At 42.5% G+C, this 22,383-nt stretch overlaps 2 protein-coding genes across 3 annotated transcripts in view; one reads left to right on the top strand and one right to left on the bottom strand.

Annotated features, from left to right (window-relative positions):
• The window catches only part of LOC126381525 (uncharacterized), a 113,425-nt gene that overhangs the window by 9,846 nt on the left and 81,196 nt on the right, over positions 1–22,383 (bottom strand). The gene's annotated exons all lie outside the window — the stretch shown is intronic.
• On the top strand, positions 7,891–10,231 carry LOC126381526 (uncharacterized). Its single transcript, XM_050031012.1, has 2 exons — positions 7,891–8,653; positions 9,928–10,231. Exons 1-2 carry the CDS (start codon positions 7,938–7,940, stop codon positions 9,992–9,994), a joined length of 783 nt encoding a protein of 260 aa, XP_049886969.1. The 5' UTR covers positions 7,891–7,937; the 3' UTR covers positions 9,995–10,231.

Below are 22,383 nucleotides of genomic sequence, written 5' to 3'. Positions count from 1 at the left end.
TATTACAGGAAGAAAGCAAAGACACACGACATCTTCGGGCTAAGTCACGGGCGCACGGTCGGCAATGAAGGAAGCGACAAGAGGATCGTATCCGTACTTCGTGAACAAGGTGGCGAACGGGTCAGAGCGGCGTACAACTAGCTTGGATGGCGAATACGTGGTGGACTTGAAGATATACCATGCCAACGACGTGAACAACACTGATTCAAGAGAAGTCTGGCGCAAGGCTCTTCTACGAATCAAGCTGCAGACTCCGGATGACAGCGATGAGTGGAAGTTGTTACAGAAGCTAGTTACACGAATTGACAAAAACTTTGAAGATGAACCACGATTTTACTCTGACAAACATGTAGATTGAACACGATTGAACAAATAAAAGCATTACTCCTTACCTACCTTATTTTCTTTAATTACGCCTAACATCAATACTTACACACTCGTACCTACCAAAACTCGTAAATAAAAATTTTCTGATACTTACTTCAAATTAACATTGAATCACTTTGATTAGTTACTTTGATCACTTTGATTACAAACGCAGATTCGATTCTTATTCAAAGATTTAGCGAAGTTAAAATTCTGTTTATCACGATTACTTACACTTTTATCATGTTTACATTGTGTTAAACATCATCTTGCAGTGGGCAGTATTCACAACATCTATTGTAAGTACATACAAAATAGAATTATTAAAGCATGAACCTTGTTTAAACTTGTTGAGACTTGAACCTTGTTTCAACTTGTTAAAACATTTTTCAATAACTTACTTCTTTCACATTTTATTTTTGTTGTTATTCTTGATTTTGTTCTTGGTGTTGTCTTGTGATGGGTAATTAATGTGTTATTTTATATTATTGGGCATTCCACCCACCTAAGTGAGCGCAGCGAACGGTCGTGAGCAGAGCGAACGATAGGTGGGGCAGAATGCCCAATAATATACTACTACGGACGTAAGTTGGCTAAAAGTCGTTTACATACTTAATGCATTTTTTTATTTGTGTTTCTGATTCTGATAACCTTCCCCTTTAAAATTGATATACATTATGATATATAATTATGTATATAGACTTAGTTAAATAGTTTTTCGACAACAAATCCTGAGGTGATTTTGCAGTCCACTACTGTACACTCAGGACAAACATGGCCGTAAAAAAACCCTAGGACAGAGTTTGATAGAACTTTGCCAGAATCATAGGACAAGTATGAGCTATCATTACATGCAAGTCTCACCAGTGGAGGTTCTTGGACCAAGTTCCAAGTTGCTGATAAGCTTATAATATGCAATACCGTAATGACTTGCTAATGATGACGATTTCTTGCAATAGGCAATAGCTTAGGCGGTCTCTATCGGAGAGGTGTCTATTTATTTTTCTTGTTATTATCACTCAGATCAAATTCCGGAAGCAATATAAAAAAATCGGTAAGATACTTTTGGAAGGGGTAAAAGGCATGAAACTTGAACTTAGCTACCGAGAAACAATGGCGCTGCAGATGCAAATTGACTATAATTCGCTTACATAAAGACTTTTTTTGTTTTTTTTTTATGTTTCGGATTCTGGAAAAGATCCTCTTTAAAATGATATACAATATGATACATAATTATTTATGTAGACTTAGTTATCCAGCAACAAATCTTGAGCCGATTTTAGCTCCCACTGTATTTTATCACATTTTTAGCCAGGACAAACATGGCCGTAAAAAAAGAACCCCGGGACAGAATCTGATAGAACTTTGCCAGATTCATAGAGAAAGCATAAGCTTTCATTACATATAAGTCTCATCAGTGGAGGTTCTTGGACCAGATTCGCCCATTCTCCTTTATGATATCAGGGGCCAACTTACACAAATATCTGGATGAGAAACTATGGCCAGCGGGTGTGATATTTCGCCGCTTTGTGCATTATAAAGAGAGGAATGTGAGCAGTTCAGCTACTGCAGGTGGCTCTAATCATCTCGGTAATGTGTAGTCGCGCATACTGCTTTGCAACCTTTAATTGTAAGGGCGTAAAACGGTCGATTGAGGATGTACGACGATTGTGTAATGAATGTGACATAGTGTGCCTGCAGGAGACTTGGCTTATGCCGTACGATATCCCAATTGTTGGTACGATTGACAGTAAGTTCGGCTATACGGCGACGTCAGCGGTGGACACTAGTGTAGGTATATTAAACGGCCGCCCGTACGGCGTGGTAGCGTTGCTATGGAGATATAGTGCGTTCGAACAGGTTACAGTAATACAGTGTGGTAATCCTCGCATCTGTGGAGTTAAAATTGCAGCTAGTGATAAATGTATTATTGTGTTATGCGTGTATTTACCGACGGACTGTCCTAAAAATTTAGAGGAGTTTGTTAATTGTCTGAGTGCAGTAAGTGCAATTATCGATGAGTACGAGAACGAGTCGGTGTTTGTATTGGGAGATCTGAACGCAAACCCGGGTGAGTCGTTTTACGGTGAACTTGTTAAAATTTGTAAAGAGCAACAATGGTCATGTGTGGACGTGGATATGCTAGGAATTAATTCTGGTACAATTACGTTTACACATGAGGTATTTGGAACGAACAGTTGGCTTGATCACTGTGTGGCGACTCGCTCGGCTAGTCAATCAGTGACTAATGTTTATGTAAAACATGACACTCGCTGGTCGGACCACTACCCGCTCTTTATTGAATGTAATTTGGCAGTGCTTGCACGTAAGATATCGCCTGATGTTATTATAAAGATGTTATATGGGGTGAAAGGAGTGATAAGCAGGTTTCTGTTTTCATCAGGGAGTGTCATAGCCGTTTAAAACTGATTGACTTTCCTTCAGATTGTTTAATGTGTGCAGATAAATATTGTAATGACCGTGGTCACAGGCGTGTTTTGGATCGGCTGTACGCCGATATTGTCGCTGCCCTTAGGGACGCGGCGCGGGTGAGTCGGGGGTCTGTAACTGGCGGCAGGAAGGGGTCTCGTGTCATGGGTTGGAATAAACACGTTCGTGACGCTCACAGGGTAGCCAGGGTTAAGTTCGCTGAGTGGTTGATGTGTGGAAGGCCAAGATTTGGTCTTGTTTATCGAGATATGTGCGATAGCCGCAGAGTGTTTAAGAGCAAACTAAAGTGGTGCCAAAATAATCAAGATCGTTTAAAAATGGACGCTCTTGCGGAAAAACATGGCAAGGGTGATTTTCGCGGGTTCTGGCGTGACACCGCTAAAATACATGTACGTCCTGGCTTACCTGCGAGTATTTCGGGTGTGAACGAACCGAGGGGCATAGCAAATATTTTCAAAGACCAGTTTACCGTGAAGTCACCGTTAGGACCTGCGTTGGGGGTACTCGACGCTAGCGTTGAGGGGCAAGTAGTAGGGACTATGTTCCGTGCTAAAGATGTAGCTAAATCCATTCGGAAGATTGCGAAAAGGAAGTCCCCTGGACACAACGGACTCAGCGTGGAGCATCTTCAACATGCGGGGCCGCATATTAGTAGGGTTCTGGCTATGTTCTACTCGCTATGCGTGAGCCATTCTTATCTACCAGCTGAATGTATGAGAACGGTAGTAGTGCCTGTGGTTAAGAACAAAACAGGTGATCATACTGATAAATATAACTACAGACCTATATCTTTAGCTACTGTAATAGCGAAGGTGTTCGACGGCTTGCTTGATGCGCAGTTAAATAAGTATGTCACGCTGCACGATAATCAGTTCGGGTTCCGTCCCCAACTGTCCACCGAAGGTGCTATACTGTCCCTTAAGCACACTGTCAGATACTATACTGATCGTAACACTCCCATCTATGCCTGTTTCTTGGACTTGACCAAGACTTTTGACCTGGTGTCATATGACCTGCTGTGGACTAAGTTGAAGGAAATTAATTTGCCCGAAGAACTCATTAGGATTTTCCAGTACTGGTATACGCACCAGGTCAACAGTGTCAGGTGGACGGGAGCCATGTCGGGTCCCTATCGGTTGGAATGCGGTGTCAGACAGGGTGGGATCACTTCTACAACCCTGTTTAACCTGTACATCAACGGGCTGATCGGTGCGCTCAGCAGTCAGCATGTTGGCTGCCACGTTGACGGAGTTTGTGTTAATAATTTAAGTTATGCTGATGACATGGTGCTGCTGAGTGCCTCGGTCTGTGGCTTGAGAAGGTTGATCAAACTTTGTGAGGATACGCGTGTGGCCATGGTCTGCAGTATTATTATTATTATTAGCCTATATGATCCCACTGCTGAGCAAAGGCCTCCCCCATATTCTTCCAAGTATCCCGGTTCTGTGCGAGCTCCATCCAGTCTTTTCGATAACCGTCGAGATCATCGCGCCATCGTTTCCGGGTCTGCAGTATAATGTAAGGAAAAGCCAATGGATGGTTTTTGGTGCGGGTGGAAAGTGAAACATTAGATTTTTTGCTACCTATAGGAAAGGCAGGTAAATGGAAAAGGTGTCATGAAAATACAGATATGTTTCAGAAATTTATAAAGTGGTTTTTACCTGAAGGGCACAGCTAGATGTTATAGACCGGTGAGCATGAGACAAAGAAAACTCCCTTTGAATTCGTACCATGTATAATTTAAAATATACAGATTTTATTATCCATAGATAGATAAAAACCCTATGGAGGGAGACAGGTCGCGCTTTGGTCCGTCAGGTTAATTGTCACTCCGTAACAACCATGGGATATCACTATGTTTAAAAACACTGTCCGTACACCTGTAGGCACCTCACTTACTTGAGGACCTCCGACTATCAGGCCTACCTGAGGCGTTCCGGTATACCGTACAGGTGATGCGTTGAGGCCGGCTCAGGCCAGGGCGTGCTGGACGATGGCGGCGCAGCGGGCCAACTGTTACGCAGCTGGCGGGCTGCACGTCCACCGGTCAACCTCGCAGTCCTTCACCGGGCCTTATCCGGAGTGTTGACAAAAGGAGAGGCGCGGCACATCCACATGCGCGCCGCACAAAGAAAAGCTTCGACGTGCAAACAACCAAGGCAAGCTCCGCCGTAAAGAAGCTTGAAATAACTTGCAAACGCAGAAGAAAACAGTAGCAATCTTCATTCACAAAATTTGTTGAAATAGTCTGATCCAATCATAAACTTCTTCTTAGACAATAGCATGTCACGACCATTGAAACTTCTTCATTCTTAAAATAGAACTTAAAAACGTTAGAAAATTAAACAAAAACTTTAAAAACGTTAAAATAATTAAACCCCATCTGCAACAAGGAATGGCAATGATTAGCATGTGGTTCAGCTGACAGCGTGGCAAGGCAACTCACGAGTGTAAAACAAAGAAAATAACTTACAGGTTCATCCGGGATAGTAGGGCATCGCTCGGATGAAACCTAAACCCACCCACTGGACCTTCGGCGATGGGATTTCAGTGATGTTGCTGAAAACAAGGACCTCGAGGTTATCACAAAGTTGGTGCAAAAATATGCACGAAGAATTGCGAGGACTCACCATCACGGTTAAGTTGTTTATTAAACTACTTGACCGTAATTCAAAGCTTTATATTGAGATAGCATTTCCGTTTCCCGTTCATATTTTACCAGTTTTCGTACTTTTTTCCCCTTCTTCTAGTTCCGGTTAGTGGCGTCACCTAGCGGTAGGGCTCAAAGTTTACGTAAAATCGGAGCCGCCATTTCCAACTCATTGGCGTTTAGTTTCCCGTCGTAACAACACGTGTCTGGTTTACGTGCCTGCACGTGGTTACAATTCGTTATTTTTACAAGTACCTACTGTTGTTTACGTGAAATTAAAAGTGGAAAAAACCGTAAGTACTAGTGTTTTCACATTGGAATACGGATTATATAACGATTTCAATATCTTTTTAAACGGTTTGTCCGTTCGATTACCATATTACCCTTTCGATTGAAACTTTGATACTGTGTTGATAATAATTTTAAATTGAAAGAGGTTTTCGTAGTTTTGCCAGTATCGTACTGTATGTAAGTATAATATTTTATCCCGTTTTAAACTTAGTTTTTACTTGTTATTGCTGAAATAGAAATAACTTAGTTCGTTTTTCAGTAAATAATGGATTCTGAAGGGAATGCTATGACCGCTGAAGGCCCGCAGGCAGGTCCAAGTGGACTTTCCCGTAAAAGAGCCCGAAGTAGAGCGAGTAGTACCAGCTCTTCGAGTAGTTCCAGTTCAAGTTCGTCATCCTCTTCTGGTTCAAAACGGAAGCGTTCGCGGCGCTACCGCCGCAAGAAAAGCAGGCGTTCGCACCGATACCGCCGCCTGGACAAATTATTCGAGGAAGTGGGTGAGCTCCGCAAACAAATTTCTAATAATAATGATTGTGTCCATAACACCGGCCAAGACGATGTGTCGATTTGTTCAGAGGTTAGTGGACGTCTGTATCATAGCCACAATGTAATTGAATGTGATGAAAATCAAGATTTGAATCCAAATTTCACTTTCGATATAGAAACAAAGCTTAAGGAACCATCTGTTCCTAAAACCCCTGACAATTATTTGAAGATGCTGACTGATGTGCAACGTTTAGGTAACGAGTCATGGTCGGAGGTTAGATATTCGGACACACAAAAACTTTATAATCGTGCGCCAGGTTTCATAGACCTGAATACAAACGATGAGGTAATAAATTATGACACCTTACGTCACCTCACCCACGCTGAAAGGTCATATGCAGCTTTGACTTACTGTGTCTTGAAGCAAAAGGAATCCCTACAAGAGGGTATACGTGACCTTCTTACCTGGGCTAGGAGTTCAAATATTGACTGTGACAGCTTAAGTGTCAAAATTGATGAATTATTCTTGAAGGGAGATTTTCACAAAATTTCCACAGATCTTTTACAGCTGATTTGCGGTCACAGAGCTGAGACTCTCGAGATGCGTAGAGAATCTATTACTAGTCAAGTGAAAGACCCACTAGTTAAAGCATGACTGAATAGAATACCTCCGTCGTTAAATCATATTTTTGACTCTGAGCTTTTTACGTCGACTCTAGAAAAAGCAGGGGGAGTTCGTAAGGCATTTTGGCCACCAAAAAGTGATAAATCCAGGTTTAACCCTTCTAATAGCCGCCCCTCGCGGGGGCAAGGCGCACGGAAAGCAGTTCCATCGCGTGGAGCTCAGTGCACTTTTCATGAACATGGTTTGCCATCACACGCACGCATGTGTACCAATCCACCACCCTCGCGGGGTGGTTACCACCAACATTCGCATAACTCCTCAAAGGGAAGATATTCAAGCACTCAGCTTGAAGGATACGATAATTACAACCCCAACGGACGTGGTTCCTTTCACAATCGAGGCTCGCGGCCTGAACGCGGCCACACTCGAGGTCGCACAAGTACATCGAAGTCCGCCAGAGGGAATCCTAAAAAATATAGACAATGACTCGAGGCTGTTCCAAGCAGGTCAACTGTCACATTATTACAAACGATGGAGGGAAATGGGTGCACCCAAAATTTTCCAAAAACTAATTCAAGGCTACCGCATACCCTTTTGTCAAAAGCCCCCCCTTGTATATCCTTGTAATTTAAAGAAAGGTCAGCTTCAAACACCCGTTTCGGAGGAGATGTCAGTCGTAATAGGCAAAATGAAAAAACAGGGAGTATTAACAATTGCCCAGCAGTCTCCAAGTTTTATCTCCCCATTATTTCTGGTACCGAAATCAGACGGGTCACCTCGTCCGATCTTCAATTTAAAGGCATTAAATGCCTATATTGTAGCCGAACCATTCCATTTAATAAACATGCATCGCACCCCCGATTTCCTTCAACCACTGGACTGGATGTGCACGGTCGATTTAACTCAGGCTTATTTCCACCTGAAGATAGTGGAGTCCCAAAGGCGGTTCCTTCGCCTCATTTACGATCAACAGCTATTAGAAATTACCTGCCTCCCATTTGGTCTGAGCACAGCTCCCAAAACCTTCTCGATCCTTACAAACTGGATAGCTCAATACCTTCGCGAGAAATGGAACATAAGAATTGTCGTTTACTTGGACGACTATTTAATTGTCCATCAAAATGCGGACACGTTACACGAACATGTTCAAAAGACAATTCAAACCCTACAATATCTAGGCTGGACAGTCAATCTAGGAAAATCTGTGCTTGTGCCACAGAAAAGCATTACTTACCTGGGAATACTGTGGAAAACCTGGAGCAGTCAGAAGTCTCTACCAGAAGAAAAGTCCAATTCGATCATAGAAAAGGTAAAGAAGTTTATTGTGGAAGGGAGGGCAACCTTAAAGGATACACAGAGGCTAGTAGGACTTCTGAATTTTGCGAGTTTTGTTGTTCCACGAGGGCGTCTCAACCATCGTCAGCTACTGATGTTTCTAAACTCGCTGCCAGATCCGTCAATAAAAGCTTATCCATTACCTCCAGAGGTTTACAACGAGCTCAAATGGTGGGCTCAAAATTGCCATCTGTCAACACCGCTGCATTATCCCCCACCAAAGTACTTCCTCGCAACAGATGCCTCAGACCAGGCCTGGGGAGCACAACTGAACAGCATAGCCCTTTCCGGAGCCTGGAAAATAGACGAACAAGGGTTACACAGCAACCAAAAAGAGATGCTGGCTATATTGCACGCTCTTCAGAATCACGCTCATCGCATGAGACGCAGTTCGCTACTAATACAGTGCGACAACAGGACAGCGGTCGCTCACCTACGAAAAGAAGGAGGTACGAAGTCATTAGCTCTAATGGAAATAACTTACCAAATCTTGAACTTGTTAGACCAATATCAAATCCACTTCAGCATACATCACCTCCCCGGCAAATACAACAACCAAGCCGACCACTTGTCACGCCATTGTCGGCCCCCAGAGTGGCACCTGTTACCTGTCTGTGTGGAGATGGTGTTTGCGAAGTGGGGCACACCAATAACAGATCTGTTTGCTTCGGAGAAAGCCCACGTGGTTCACAACTATGTCACTCGAGATTTGAGGGACTCTCAAGCCCTATTTCACGACGCGTTCAGTGTTCCATGGAACTACCCGCTAGCATGGGTGTTTCCACCCCCATTCCTTGTGCCCAAAGTCTTGAGACACCTAAACCAATCGACAGGAATATTTTTATTAGTAGTTCCCCGCTGGGACAAAGTGTTTTGGCGAGCAGACCTCAAAGCCCGGGCTCTCGCAGCCCCAATGACCTTGTGGAACCTTCGGAAACACCTGGTCGACACATGGACGGGTTACCCCCCGCCGAAAGTGGAAGACATTGTTCTAGAAGTATGGAGGTGTGGGGGTGGTCCACGGCGGTAGTGCAATGGAATACTGAACAATTAGCGTTACTAAAAAGCTCATGGCGAAAGTCTACTATTAAAACCTACGAAACAGCTTGGAAACGCTGGGTCTCTTGGGCTCGCAGTAAGAAGATAGATCCGAATAATCCAACAGGTGCAGAACTAGCTCAATTTTAAGCAGATTTATATTTAATATTTAAGTTATCATACAATACAATACTATTACACAAATCTGTCGTATCAACGTTATGTAACGCAGATAATTCTAGCTATCTCAGTTCGCATGCCCTTGTTAAACACGTTTTAAAATCAATCAGTTTAAAAAATCCGAAAATTTCCAAACCTCCCGTGTGGGACGTTAGTAAATTAATTTCATTTCTTACCAAATATACAGTAGATAGTACAAATATATTCCAAACGTCACGTCATACTGCAGTATTGTTACTCTTGTGCTCGGGTCGCCGAATACACGACCTTACGCTACTCAGAATAGACTCGGCACACTGTAAAAGGTCTGATGAACCCTCTAGTATAACACTTTGGCCTCAGTTTGGTTCAAAAACTGACAGTGATAACTATAGGCAGTCAGGTTGGAAATTATTAGCGAACACAAGTAATAACAAACTGGATCCTGTTTTTTGGATAGAAAAAACGATTAATCTATTAAATGACAGGCGTAATTCATCAAAATCTTCTAATTTATTTATTACAGTCAGAGGAGCTGCCAAACCTGCTTCACGTACGGTGATAGCTGGCTGGATAAAAACCCTATTCAATGAGTCTGGTATCGCCGACACTCCTGGAAGTGTTCGGTCAGCTGTGGCTTCGAAAAGCTGGCTTGACAATCATCCCCTCGACGAAATCTTAGCACGCGGAAATTGGCGATCGGCGGAAACATTTCAGCGTTTTTATAGACGAGAAGTGATATCATCTAATAATTCCGAAAATGTTACACAGTTCTTTAATCCGGTTGATTAAGATAATAATGTTAATGAATCTATATATTTTAAATTCATCGTAACTACTTGCCTTTATTTATTAGATCTGAGAATCAAGAAAATAATTGTATTATTTCATGTACTTAGCTTGTTAAATATAATTGTATACTTAATAACTATAATCGTATACTATTAATATTAGCTTCATGTACCAACTTAATAAAACATTAAGATAAATTCTTTCTTTTTAATTAATACAAGTCACATTGGCGTTTTACAAATTCTCTGTCACTTACTACACACATATCACAATACTTCACAAAGTGATAATATTTTTTCTTGTTCGTAACGTTCAGCTTTTACAATAGCCCTGTGTCTAATCCAAATATTAAAAAAGTTACTTCGGCGATTTATATTTTGAGTATGTGCGTGTGTGGGTGTACCCGAATTATAACATTATATGTTGTGGCATCACCAGGCGAAAACAAACATTTCTCAATATAAAGCTTTGAATTACGGTCAAGTAGTTTAATAGCAGCGTTTTACCTGAAATAAAACGCATATTAAAATACTTACCTAATTCAAAGCTTTCAGTTTAACTCTGCCTGGTATATTGAGCCAATGAGTTGGAAATGGCGGCTCCGATTTTACGTAAACTTTGAGCCCTACCGCTAGGTGACGCCACTAACCGGAACTAGAAGAAGGGGAAAAAAGTACGAAAACTGGTAAAATATGAACGGGAAACGGAAATGCTATCTCAATATAAAGCTTTGAATTAGGTAAGTATTTTAATATGCGTTTTATTTCAGGTAAAACGCTGCTATTTAAATTGAGACATCGGCTCTTGATGTCGCCGATAAATCGTGGCTTTTAATTTGCCCACATTATAGTTACGGCAGTGGAGTCTCCGGCGCTCTCGCGACGTCCCCACTTTCTAAAACCTGTCTCTCAGCTCAGCCAGCTGTCAGTCTGACACACGAACCAACAATGTTGCTGTAGCGGACGCCGCCGCTAGAGCGAGACGGCGCCGCTAAAAAGGGACAGCGAAGGAAGCGCCGCCCCTAGAACGAGACGGCGATACTGTTAGAGTAAGATAGCTATACGATCGACACGTGAACACCCACTAGTTGTGATATTGAGATTAGTACCTAAGGTGGTTGTTTATACGAAATAAATGAGTTAGTTTGAGTTCGAGTTCGAGTTTTACTTCGAAACCCAAGAAGATCCTGAACATACAGTCCACAACAGTTCCTGGTCCTTCGAGCCGGATTCAGATCGCCGAAGCACTTCATCGTGGGAACATCTGGTGCCATCGCGGAACGCGCTCAGTACCTCCCTGCCATTTCTACCGATCCGAAATGGTAGTGACCCGGAGTCAGAGCGACGCTGTGGAGCTGGAGGAACAACGCCGCGAGGAAGAGCAACGGCGCGAGACCGAACGTCTCGCCCTCCAACGAATCGAAGAGGAACGTCAGAGGCGGTTATCTCAAGCACCCCCCGCCTCACCGACCGTCGCGACGCGCTCAGTCCGCGAACAACCGACGACTAGCGCGACGATCGAACCCGCGCCCCTCACCGCGGGCGCCCCGCACCTCACCGCCGGTACCGCGCCCCTCACCGCCGGTACCGCGCCCCTCACCGCCGGCACCGCGCCCCTCACCGTCGGCACCGCGCCCCGCACCGCTGCCCCCGCTGCGGCACGACGCGATGCAGAAACACTGCGCGGATCGCTCGCGCCCTCCATACGTTCGACGAATGCTACTGCGAGACTGCGCTTGGCTGAATTAGAAGCCGCGGAACAACTAGCGAAGCTTGAACGACGCAAGATGGAATTAGAAGCCGATTTGATTCGGAAGCGTCTCGCCGTCGAACAAGAGAACATCCAAGAGGAAGAGAGCGCTCGTCTGCAGGAAGAGGACGTATGCCTGGGACCCAATGACCGGGTCGATGACTGGTTCATGCGCATGGACAAGACACGGGACGAAGAACAGAAGCAGACCTAGGGATGTGACTTGGTGCTTGAAAAATCGATTTTTAAATAATCGATTTTTTATTGCTGGCAAATAATCGATTTAAAATAAATCGATGTTTTTACTAAAAATAATCGATTATTTCATAAAAATCGATTTTTTAAGGGATAAAATTAAACAGCTTAAAAGTACGAAAAATCAACTTTATTTACAATAATAATAATAATGAATAACAATTCAGTTCAGTACCTACTGCTGCCACAAATCTGTGGGCAAACACTGAAGGAATAATAGTTTGGGCAATCTTTTCCCCAAGATGCGGTTTCTTGTTTTTCGGACAATATTTCCAGCCTTCGAAAAAAGGCGCTCTGCCGGAGCTGAAGAAGCACTTACCATAAGGTGCTTGCAAGCTAACTTTGCAAGCTTGGGATAGGCTCCTTCATAATTTTTCCACGTAGCCAGTGGGTCACTTTTTAAGTCAGACAAGGGGGCAGCAATATATAAATCCAATTCTGATGTCCCTGCTCTTTCGCTGCGCGAAGAATTTTCAGTCATTAGCTTTTGACGATGAGCTTGCCATATGTCATCTGGATCAACTTCATCAGACGCTGAAGCTTGGCTTACAACAGGAGCAGCACCCAAATCGTTGTCGTTGGTATCATTCAAATATCGCTTTATAAAGTTTATTGTTTTAGCCAAGGCTGTCCCATCGTGCAAATGAATCTTTTTAAAGCGAGGGTCTAAGAAAGTTGCCATCGAAAACAAATGGACCTTTTGTATATTGTCAAATCTCTTCTTTATTTCGTTTAAAAGCGTATTTCTCAACTGGACAGTCAGATCATTTGTTGGAGTAATGGTCTCTAAATATTCTCTTAAGCATTTTATCATTGGCTATGGCTCATTGGTTTGGTTTTTATTGGGTATGGCTTTACTCCCACTTACGTACTTCTCGCTACTCATTTCTTCAGTGACTTTTAGGAATGGCTTTAAGATTTTTACAATTTCCTTTAGTAAATCAGAAAGCAGAGAGCTACTTCAGAATGCAGACAGCTACATCAGAAAGCAGAGAGCTACTTCAGAATACTGATAGCCATTTCAGAATACAGATGGCCTTCACACAATGCCCATGACGAGGCCCTCACTCTTGGCTCCGGCAATAAAAAAATATAAAAAAAGCATTATAGCAGCGGTTTTATTTTTATATTTTATTGGCTGGCAAGTAATACGGACAGGAAGGTTGTCACTAGGTAAACACCAACCAGTCTTACAGGAAACAGAACTGGGATGGCTAATCTCAGGCTGTTTACCTATAGATGGTATCAGTCAACCAAACAAAAACAACACATGTTTTTTTGTTAGTCAGATTTCAGATCAGTTAACTCGCTTCTGGGAGTTAGAAAACATCACAGACACTTCAGAAACCTCATCACCAGATATTCAGACATGTGAAGACATATTCTCCACAACCACAACACGTGATGAGACAGGCAGGTTCACAGTGAACATTCCTTTTAAGCAGTCACCAGATTGCCTAGGGAATTCATATTATCAGGCCAAGCAGCGTTTTCTTAACATAGAAAAACGATTCAGCTCAGACCCACTATACAGACAGGAATATGTAGACTTCATGCAGGAGTACATTGATACAGGGCAAATGACTAAAAACATACAGACAGACAGACAAAAACCCTCCTATTACTTACCACATCATGGTGTAATACGTGAGGAAAGCACAACTACAAAATTCAGAGTAGTGTTTGATGGTTCCGCACGAACATCAAACAAAATATCACTTAATGATATTCAAATGATAGGTCCCGTAGTGCAAGATGATCTCACATCAATACTAATCAGGTTTAGACAACATAAATATATAGTATCAGCTGACATCGAAAAAATGTATCGACAGATACAAGTCAGACAGATACAACGGCCTTTACAACAAATTGTTTTTCGTTTTGACCCATCCCATCCACTTGACACGTATACACTAAACACGGTCACTTATGGTACAGCATCAGCACCTTTTCTCGCCACACGTTGCTTGAAACAGGTGGGGCTGGACTGTCAACAGGACAAGGAAATCTCAGAGGTGATAATGCGTGATTTCTACTGTGATGACCTACTCACTGGGTCTGATAATGAGACACGCCTTACACACATAATTCAAGAAGTAAATAATGCATTAAGTCAGCACAATTTCCTCTTCGAAAATGGCAGTCCAACCACCCTGACATATTACAAAAGGCACAGTTATCATCAGACTCTCCACATCACACAGTCAATTTAGGTAACAAGGAGGCATCTAAAACATTAGGTATTTATTGGAATCTTAAACATGACACTATAACGTACACTACGCAAATAAAAAACACAGACCATGATAAAATCACCAAACGTAAAATTCTCTCCACCATAGGACAGATATTCGACCCATTAGGTCTCATAAGTCCTTCAGTTTTAGAAGCTAAACTATTAATGCAAAATATGTGGTTACAGAATATTCAGTGGGATTCATACATCCCACATGACATTCAGAAACAGTGGAAGGCGTTCGTAGACTCCTTAGCAGCTTTAAAACAGCTTATAATACCAAGATATGTTTTTAGTTCACAGAACAATGCAAAACTACACATATTCTGTGATGCTTCACGGAGCGCTTACGGAGCATGCGTGTATGTGCGCACGCAGGACCCTAACGGCGCTGCGTGTGCACGACTATTCATAGCCAAGTGCAGAGTAGCTCCCTTAAAGAGCTTAACTATCCCACGCCTGGAGCTCTGTGCAGCACTCACAGCTGTTAGATTATACAAGAAGGTCATTGACTCTATTCGTAATCCACAGATTATTTCAAATTGCTATTTTTGGAGTGATTCAATGATCACCCTATCATGTATAAAGTCATCACCTCACAAGTTAAATGCATTTGTAAGTCATAGAGTCAATGAAATTCAAACCACAACAGGCCATCACACATGGCGATATGTACCCACGAAACAGAACCCCGCAGATCTCATATCTCGTGGTCTCACAGCGACTCAACTCATACATTCAGACATGTGGTTTTCAGGTCCCGAGTTTCTTAGGTATGATGAAAACAGCTGGCCCACATCACCCGGGCACCTCAGCGAGTCTGACCTACCAGAAACAAAAAACCACACAAACACAGAACATTGTTGCATGCAAGTAGATAAAAATTCATTTATTTACAACTATTCAGACTTCTCAAAATTAACACGCATTACAGCGTACATATTAAGATTCATTAACAATTGTAAACAAAAACTTCACAACAAACGCAACTATACAACATTAACAACATCAGAACTTAATCAGGCAAAATTTCAATTAGTGAAAGTTTCACAATTGCATTCTTTTCCAGATGAATATCAGTCTCTTCTGCATAATAAACTTCCAGTTAAACATAACTTTCACTCATTGCATCCTTTCATGGATGGTCGCGGTGTCATTCGCGTGGGCGGCAGACTCGCGAACTCGCGATTTTCATACGACAAAAAGTTTCCAATGTTATTACAATCTAATCATTACATTTGCAAACTAATTTTTAATTCTTATCACAGAGCACTTCTTCATGCAGGCCCTCAGCTTCTACTCGCCACCATACGCGAGACATACTGGCCTCTCGGTGGCCGCAATTTAGCTAGAAAAACAGTACATACATGTGTCACATGTAAAAGATATCAAGCAAAACCAGTTACACCTATCATGGGTAACTTACCAGAACCACGCATGCATTCAGACTTCGCATTCACACACGTCGGGGTAGACTACGCCGGGCCAATCATGATCAGTAACCGTAAGGGTCGCGGTAGTCAATTAATAAAATCATACATATGTGTATTTGTATGTTTTGCAGTGAAAGCCGTACATTTGGAGTTGGTTACCGACTTGACTAAGGAAGCCTATTTAGCTGCATTGAATAGGTTCATTAGTCGTCGTGGCAGGCCTTCTCACATTTATTCAGATAATGGTACCAACTTTGTAGGTGCTTCAAATGTCGTTGCAAAGTTCTTTACAGATAATCAGAATGCAATACACAGCAGTGCAGCAGAGCAAGGCATTACTTTTCATTTCATCCCTCCATACACTCCCCACTTCGGTGGACTGTGGGAGAGTACTGTGAAGTCCACAAAGCATCATTTAAAACGTGTCCTAGGCTTAGCCCATCTTACGTATGAAGAGATGTACACAGTACTAGTTCAGATTGAAGGCATTCTCAACTCTAGGCCCATGACGCCTCTCTCTTCCGATCCGTCAGATCTTACAGCCCTCACACCTTTTCATTTCTTAATTGGACGATCTCTAACTGTGATTCCTCACCCGCAGATCACTGGCTGCAACCAGTGATCTGCGTCACAAAGTCAATCTGACTGGTTGTTCTTCTGATGTCGCCGGTGATGCTTCATTTTGACGACGGCACTGGATGTTTCAACGCTGCTTGCTGGTCACGATGTTTCGCGATGTCGCGGGCGTTGAAACTGAATTCCAGTGGACTTCTCGACTGCCGCTTGCTTGATCTTCGCTGCGCTGTGTAGATGGTCTCGTCTTGATTTTCGTCTGGATTAGCGCCGTAATCCCGCGTCTCTTCAAAATGGCGGTTACGATGGGCGTCGTCGCCGTTGCCGGGTGAATTTAACGCGAAGCTCGAAGGACCAAAATGTTAAGTAGACTGTGTGTTGAAGTTAAATTAAACGACGCTAAATACAAGTATAAAAATGTATTTAATTACTTTAGATTTAGATTACAGCGAAATAATTATGTGACGAATTAAACAAGCGCGCGTGCGGCGGCGGCGGAGTCGGTCGAGAAGTGGGCGGGTCCCGCGCAGCGCGGCGCTCCTGTCATCTGGCTCTTTGTATCGCGCATGCGCGCGCGTGTTGGTGTTGCCAACATTCTGCCGGGGCCAAGAGTGAGGGCCTCGTCATGGGCATTGTGTGAAGGCCATCTGTATTCTGAAATGGCTATCAGTATTCTGAAGTAGCTCTCTGCTTTCTGATGTAGCTGTCTGCATTCTGAAGTAGCTCTCTGCTTTCTGATGTAGCTGTCTGCATTCTGAAGTAGCTCTCTGCTTTCTGATTTAGCTGTCTGCAAGTCATCTGTGTTATGAGCCGGGTCATTTGTGCCGGGGGCCAAGTGTGAGAGCCTCGGTCATGTAAGAGGGCATATTCGATTGAAGGCCCTTCTTATGGTGCCTGCTTGGGTTTTGATATCTGCAACTCTCGCGACGTCGTCTGCTCCAGGGTGAAGGTGTATTATTCTGCCCAGGGTCCAGCGGGCTGGCGGGGCGTCCTCCTCCTTGACGACGACCAGCATGCCCTCCTCCAGTTGTCCACGAGATTGCTGCCATTTGGACCGCGTTTGGAGCTGTGAAATGTATTCTTTGTAGTAGCGGTTCCAAAAGTGTTGACGTAGCTGTTCAACTCGCTGGTATCTCGGCAGACGCAGCGGGTTGCAGCCAGTGATCTGCGGGTGAGGAATCACAGTTAGAGATCGTCCAATTAAGAAATGAAAAGGTGTGAGGGCTGTAAGATCTGACGGATCGGAAGAGAGAGGCGTCATGGGCCTAGAGTTGAGAATGCCTTCAATCTGAACTAGTACTGTGTACATCTCTTCATACGTAAGATGGGCTAAGCCTAGGACACGTTTTAAATGATGCTTTGTGGACTTCACAGTACTCTCCCACAGTCCACCGAAGTGGGGAGTGTATGGAGGGATGAAATGAAAAGTAATGCCTTGCTCTGCTGCACTGCTGTGTATTGCATTCTGATTATCTGTAAAGAACTTTGCAACGACATTTGAAGCACCTACAAAGTTGGTACCATTATCTGAATAAATGTGAGAAGGCCTGCCACGACGACTAATGAACCTATTCAATGCAGCTAAATAGGCTTCCTTAGTCAAGTCGGTAACCAACTCCAAATGTACGGCTTTCACTGCAAAACATACAAATACACATATGTATGATTTTATTAATTGACTACCGCGACCCTTACGGTTACTGATCATGATTGGCCCGGCGTAGTCTACCCCGACGTGTGTGAATGCGAAGTCTGAATGCATGCGTGGTTCTGGTAAGTTACCCATGATAGGTGTAACTGGTTTTGCTTGATATCTTTTACATGTGACACATGTATGTACTGTTTTTCTAGCTAAATTGCGGCCACCGAGAGGCCAGTATGTCTCGCGTATGGTGGCGAGTAGAAGCTGAGGGCCTGCATGAAGAAGTGCTCTGTGATAAGAATTAAAAATTAGTTTGCAAATGTAATGATTAGATTGTAATAACATTGGAAACTTTTTGTCGTATGAAAATCGCGAGTTCGCGAGTCTGCCGCCCACGCGAATGACACCGCGACCATCCATGAAAGGATGCAATGAGTGAAAGTTATGTTTAACTGGAAGTTTATTATGCAGAAGAGACTGATATTCATCTGGAAAAGAATGCAATTGTGAAACTTTCACTAATTGAAATTTTGCCTGATTAAGTTCTGATGTTGTTAATGTTGTATAGTTGCGTTTGTTGTGAAGTTTTTGTTTACAATTGTTAATGAATCTTAATATGTACGCTGTAATGCGTGTTAATTTTGAGAAGTCTGAATAGTTGTAAATAAATGAATTTTTATCTACTTGCATGCAACAATGTTCTGTGTTTGTGTGGTTTTTTGTTTCTGGTAGGTCAGACTCGCTGAGGTGCCCGGGTGATGTGGGCCAGCTGTTTTCATCATACCTAAGAAACTCGGGACCTGAAAACCACATGTCTGAATGTATGAGTTGAGTCGCTGTGAGACCACGAGATATGAGATCTGCGGGGTTCTGTTTCGTGGGTACATATCGCCATGTGTGATGGCCTGTTGTGGTTTGAATTTCATTGACTCTATGACTTACAAATGCATTTAACTTGTGAGGTGATGACTTTATACATGATAGGGTGATCATTGAATCACTCCAAAAATAGCAATTTGAAATAATCTGTGGATTACGAATAGAGTCAATGACCTTCTTGTATAATCTAACAGCTGTGAGTGCTGCACAGAGCTCCAGGCGTGGGATAGTTAAGCTCTTTAAGGGAGCTACTCTGCACTTGGCTATGAATAGTCGTGCACACGCAGCGCCGTTAGGGTCCTGCGTGCGCACATACACGCATGCTCCGTAAGCGCTCCGTGAAGCATCACAGAATATGTGTAGTTTTGCATTGTTCTGTGAACTAAAAACATATCTTGGTATTATAAGCTGTTTTAAAGCTGCTAAGGAGTCTACGAACGCCTTCCACTGTTTCTGAATGTCATGTGGGATGTATGAATCCCACTGAATATTCTGTAACCACATATTTTGCATTAATAGTTTAGCTTCTAAAACTGAAGGACTTATGAGACCTAATGGGTCGAATATCTGTCCTATGGTGGAGAGAATTTTACGTTTGGTGATTTTATCATGGTCTGTGTTTTTTATTTGCGTAGTGTACGTTATAGTGTCATGTTTAAGATTCCAATAAATACCTAATGTTTTAGATGCCTCCTTGTTACCTAAATTGACTGTGTGATGTGGAGAGTCTGATGATAACTGTGCCTTTTGTAATATGTCAGGGTGGTTGGACTGCCATTTTCGAAGAGGAAATTGTGCTGACTTAATGCATTATTTACTTCTTGAATTATGTGTGTAAGGCGTGTCTCATTATCAGACCCAGTGAGTAGGTCATCACAGTAGAAATCACGCATTATCACCTCTGAGATTTCCTTGTCCTGTTGACAGTCCAGCCCCACCTGTTTCAAGCAACGTGTGGCGAGAAAAGGTGCTGATGCTGTACCATAAGTGACCGTGTTTAGTGTATACGTGTCAAGTGGATGGGATGGGTCAAAACGAAAAACAATTTGTTGTAAAGGCCGTTGTATCTGTCTGACTTGTATCTGTCGATACATTTTTTCGATGTCAGCTGATACTATATATTTATGTTGTCTAAACCTGATTAGTATTGATGTGAGATCATCTTGCACTACGGGACCTATCATTTGAATATCATTAAGTGATATTTTGTTTGATGTTCGTGCGGAACCATCAAACACTACTCTGAATTTTGTAGTTGTGCTTTCCTCACGTATTACACCATGATGTGGTAAGTAATAGGAGGGTTTTTGTCTGTCTGTCTGTATGTTTTTAGTCATTTGCCCTGTATCAATGTACTCCTGCATGAAGTCTACATATTCCTGTCTGTATAGTGGGTCTGAGCTGAATCGTTTTTCTATGTTAAGAAAACGCTGCTTGGCCTGATAATATGAATTCCCTAGGCAATCTGGTGACTGCTTAAAAGGAATGTTCACTGTGAACCTGCCTGTCTCATCACGTGTTGTGGTTGTGGAGAATATGTCTTCACATGTCTGAATATCTGGTGATGAGGTTTCTGAAGTGTCTGTGATGTTTTCTAACTCCCAGAAGCGAGTTAACTGATCTGAAATCTGACTAACAAAAAAACATGTGTTGTTTTTGTTTGGTTGACTGATACCATCTATAGGTAAACAGCCTGAGATTAGCCATCCCAGTTCTGTTTCCTGTAAGACTGGTTGGTGTTTACCTAGTGACAACCTTCCTGTCCGTATTACTTGCCAGCCAATAAAATATAAAAATAAAACCGCTGCTATAATGCTTTTTTTATATTTTTTTATTGCCGGAGCCAAGAGTGAGGGCCTCGTCATGGGCATTGTGTGAAGGCCATCTGTATTCTGAAATGGCTATCAGTATTCTGAAGTAGCTCTCTGCTTTCTGATGTAGCTGTCTGCATTCTGAAGTAGCTCTCTGCTTTCTGATTTACTAAAGGAAATTGTAAAAATCTTAAAGCCATTCCTAAAAGTCACTGAAGAAATGAGTAGCGAGAAGTACGTAAGTGGGAGTAAAGCCATACCCAATAAAAACCAAACCAATGAGCCATAGCCAATGATAAAATGCTTAAGAGAATATTTAGAGACCATTACTCCAACAAATGATCTGACTGTCCAGTTGAGAAATACGCTTTTAAACGAAATAAAGAAGAGATTTGACAATATACAAAAGGTCCATTTGTTTTCGATGGCAACTTTCTTAGACCCTCGCTTTAAAAAGATTCATTTGCACGATGGGACAGCCTTGGCTAAAACAATAAACTTTATAAAGCGATATTTGAATGATACCAACGACAACGATTTGGGTGCTGCTCCTGTTGTAAGCCAAGCTTCAGCGTCTGATGAAGTTGATCCAGATGACATATGGCAAGCTCATCGTCAAAAGCTAATGACTGAAAATTCTTCGCGCAGCGAAAGAGCAGGGACATCAGAATTGGATTTATATATTGCTGCCCCCTTGTCTGACTTAAAAAGTGACCCACTGGCTACGTGGAAAAATTATGAAGGAGCCTATCCCAAGCTTGCAAAGTTAGCTTGCAAGCACCTTATGGTAAGTGCTTCTTCAGCTCCGGCAGAGCGCCTTTTTTCGAAGGCTGGAAATATTGTCCGAAAAACAAGAAACCGCATCTTGGGGAAAAGATTGCCCAAACTATTATTCCTTCAGGCGTGACCTGTGACAGGGGTGATGATATTAGTGAATTATTTTCCTCTTACTTTTATACAACGTTCCTAAATAACGACTCTAATATAGATTCTTCAATGGTCACGTACCCGTCTGGTGTGCTTCCTGTATCTTCGTCTCATATAACTAAAGTAGAGATGCAATACGACTTGGTACTTACAATGTTGAAATCTATAGATCTTAACAAATCAGCGGGCCCGGATACCATTCCAGCACTATTTATTGTTTCTTGTGCTTCCGAACTTGCTCTCCCTGTGACCATTTTATTCAATAGGTCGCTTAATGAGGGTATTGTTCCTAACAAATGGAAGGAAGCATTTATCTCTCCTATACACAAGAAGGGACCCAAGGAACAAGTAGATAACTACAGACCGATATCTAAGTTGTGTCTGTTTGCAAAAATACTGGAAAAAATTGTATTTGACCAGGTTTATGGTGCCCTTCATCCGTACTTCAATCCTAATCAGCATGGTTTTCTTAAGGCGCGTTCTACTGTTTCAAACCTATTAGTGTTCAACGATTACCTCTCAGACCAAATGTGTAAAGGTAATCAAATTGATGTAATTTATACTGACTATACAAAAGCTTTCGATCGAATTGACCATACCATCCTATTGCATAAGTTAATGTCAGTAGGAATCGAAGGGATACTGTGGAATTGGTTTAGGTCCTATCTTTCCAACAGACATC

This window comes from Pectinophora gossypiella, unplaced genomic scaffold (assembly GCF_024362695.1).
Source record: "Pectinophora gossypiella unplaced genomic scaffold, ilPecGoss1.1 Pgos_59, whole genome shotgun sequence".
NCBI classification, from domain to species: Eukaryota; Metazoa; Arthropoda; class Insecta; order Lepidoptera; family Gelechiidae; genus Pectinophora; species Pectinophora gossypiella.
Note: the sequence above shows the minus strand (reverse complement) of the source record. Positions and strands in the feature narration are given on the sequence as shown.

Bases quoted from the DNA above. Each gene is read 5' to 3' on its own strand.
- LOC126381526 (XM_050031012.1), top strand. From the start codon at position 7,938: ATGGAACATAAGAATTGTCGTTTACTTGGACGACTATTTAATTGTCCA. The intron at 8,654-9,927 runs GTACGAAGTCAT...TATTTATTACAG, and splicing joins TCACCTACGAAAAGAAGGAG to TCAGAGGAGCTGCCAAACCT.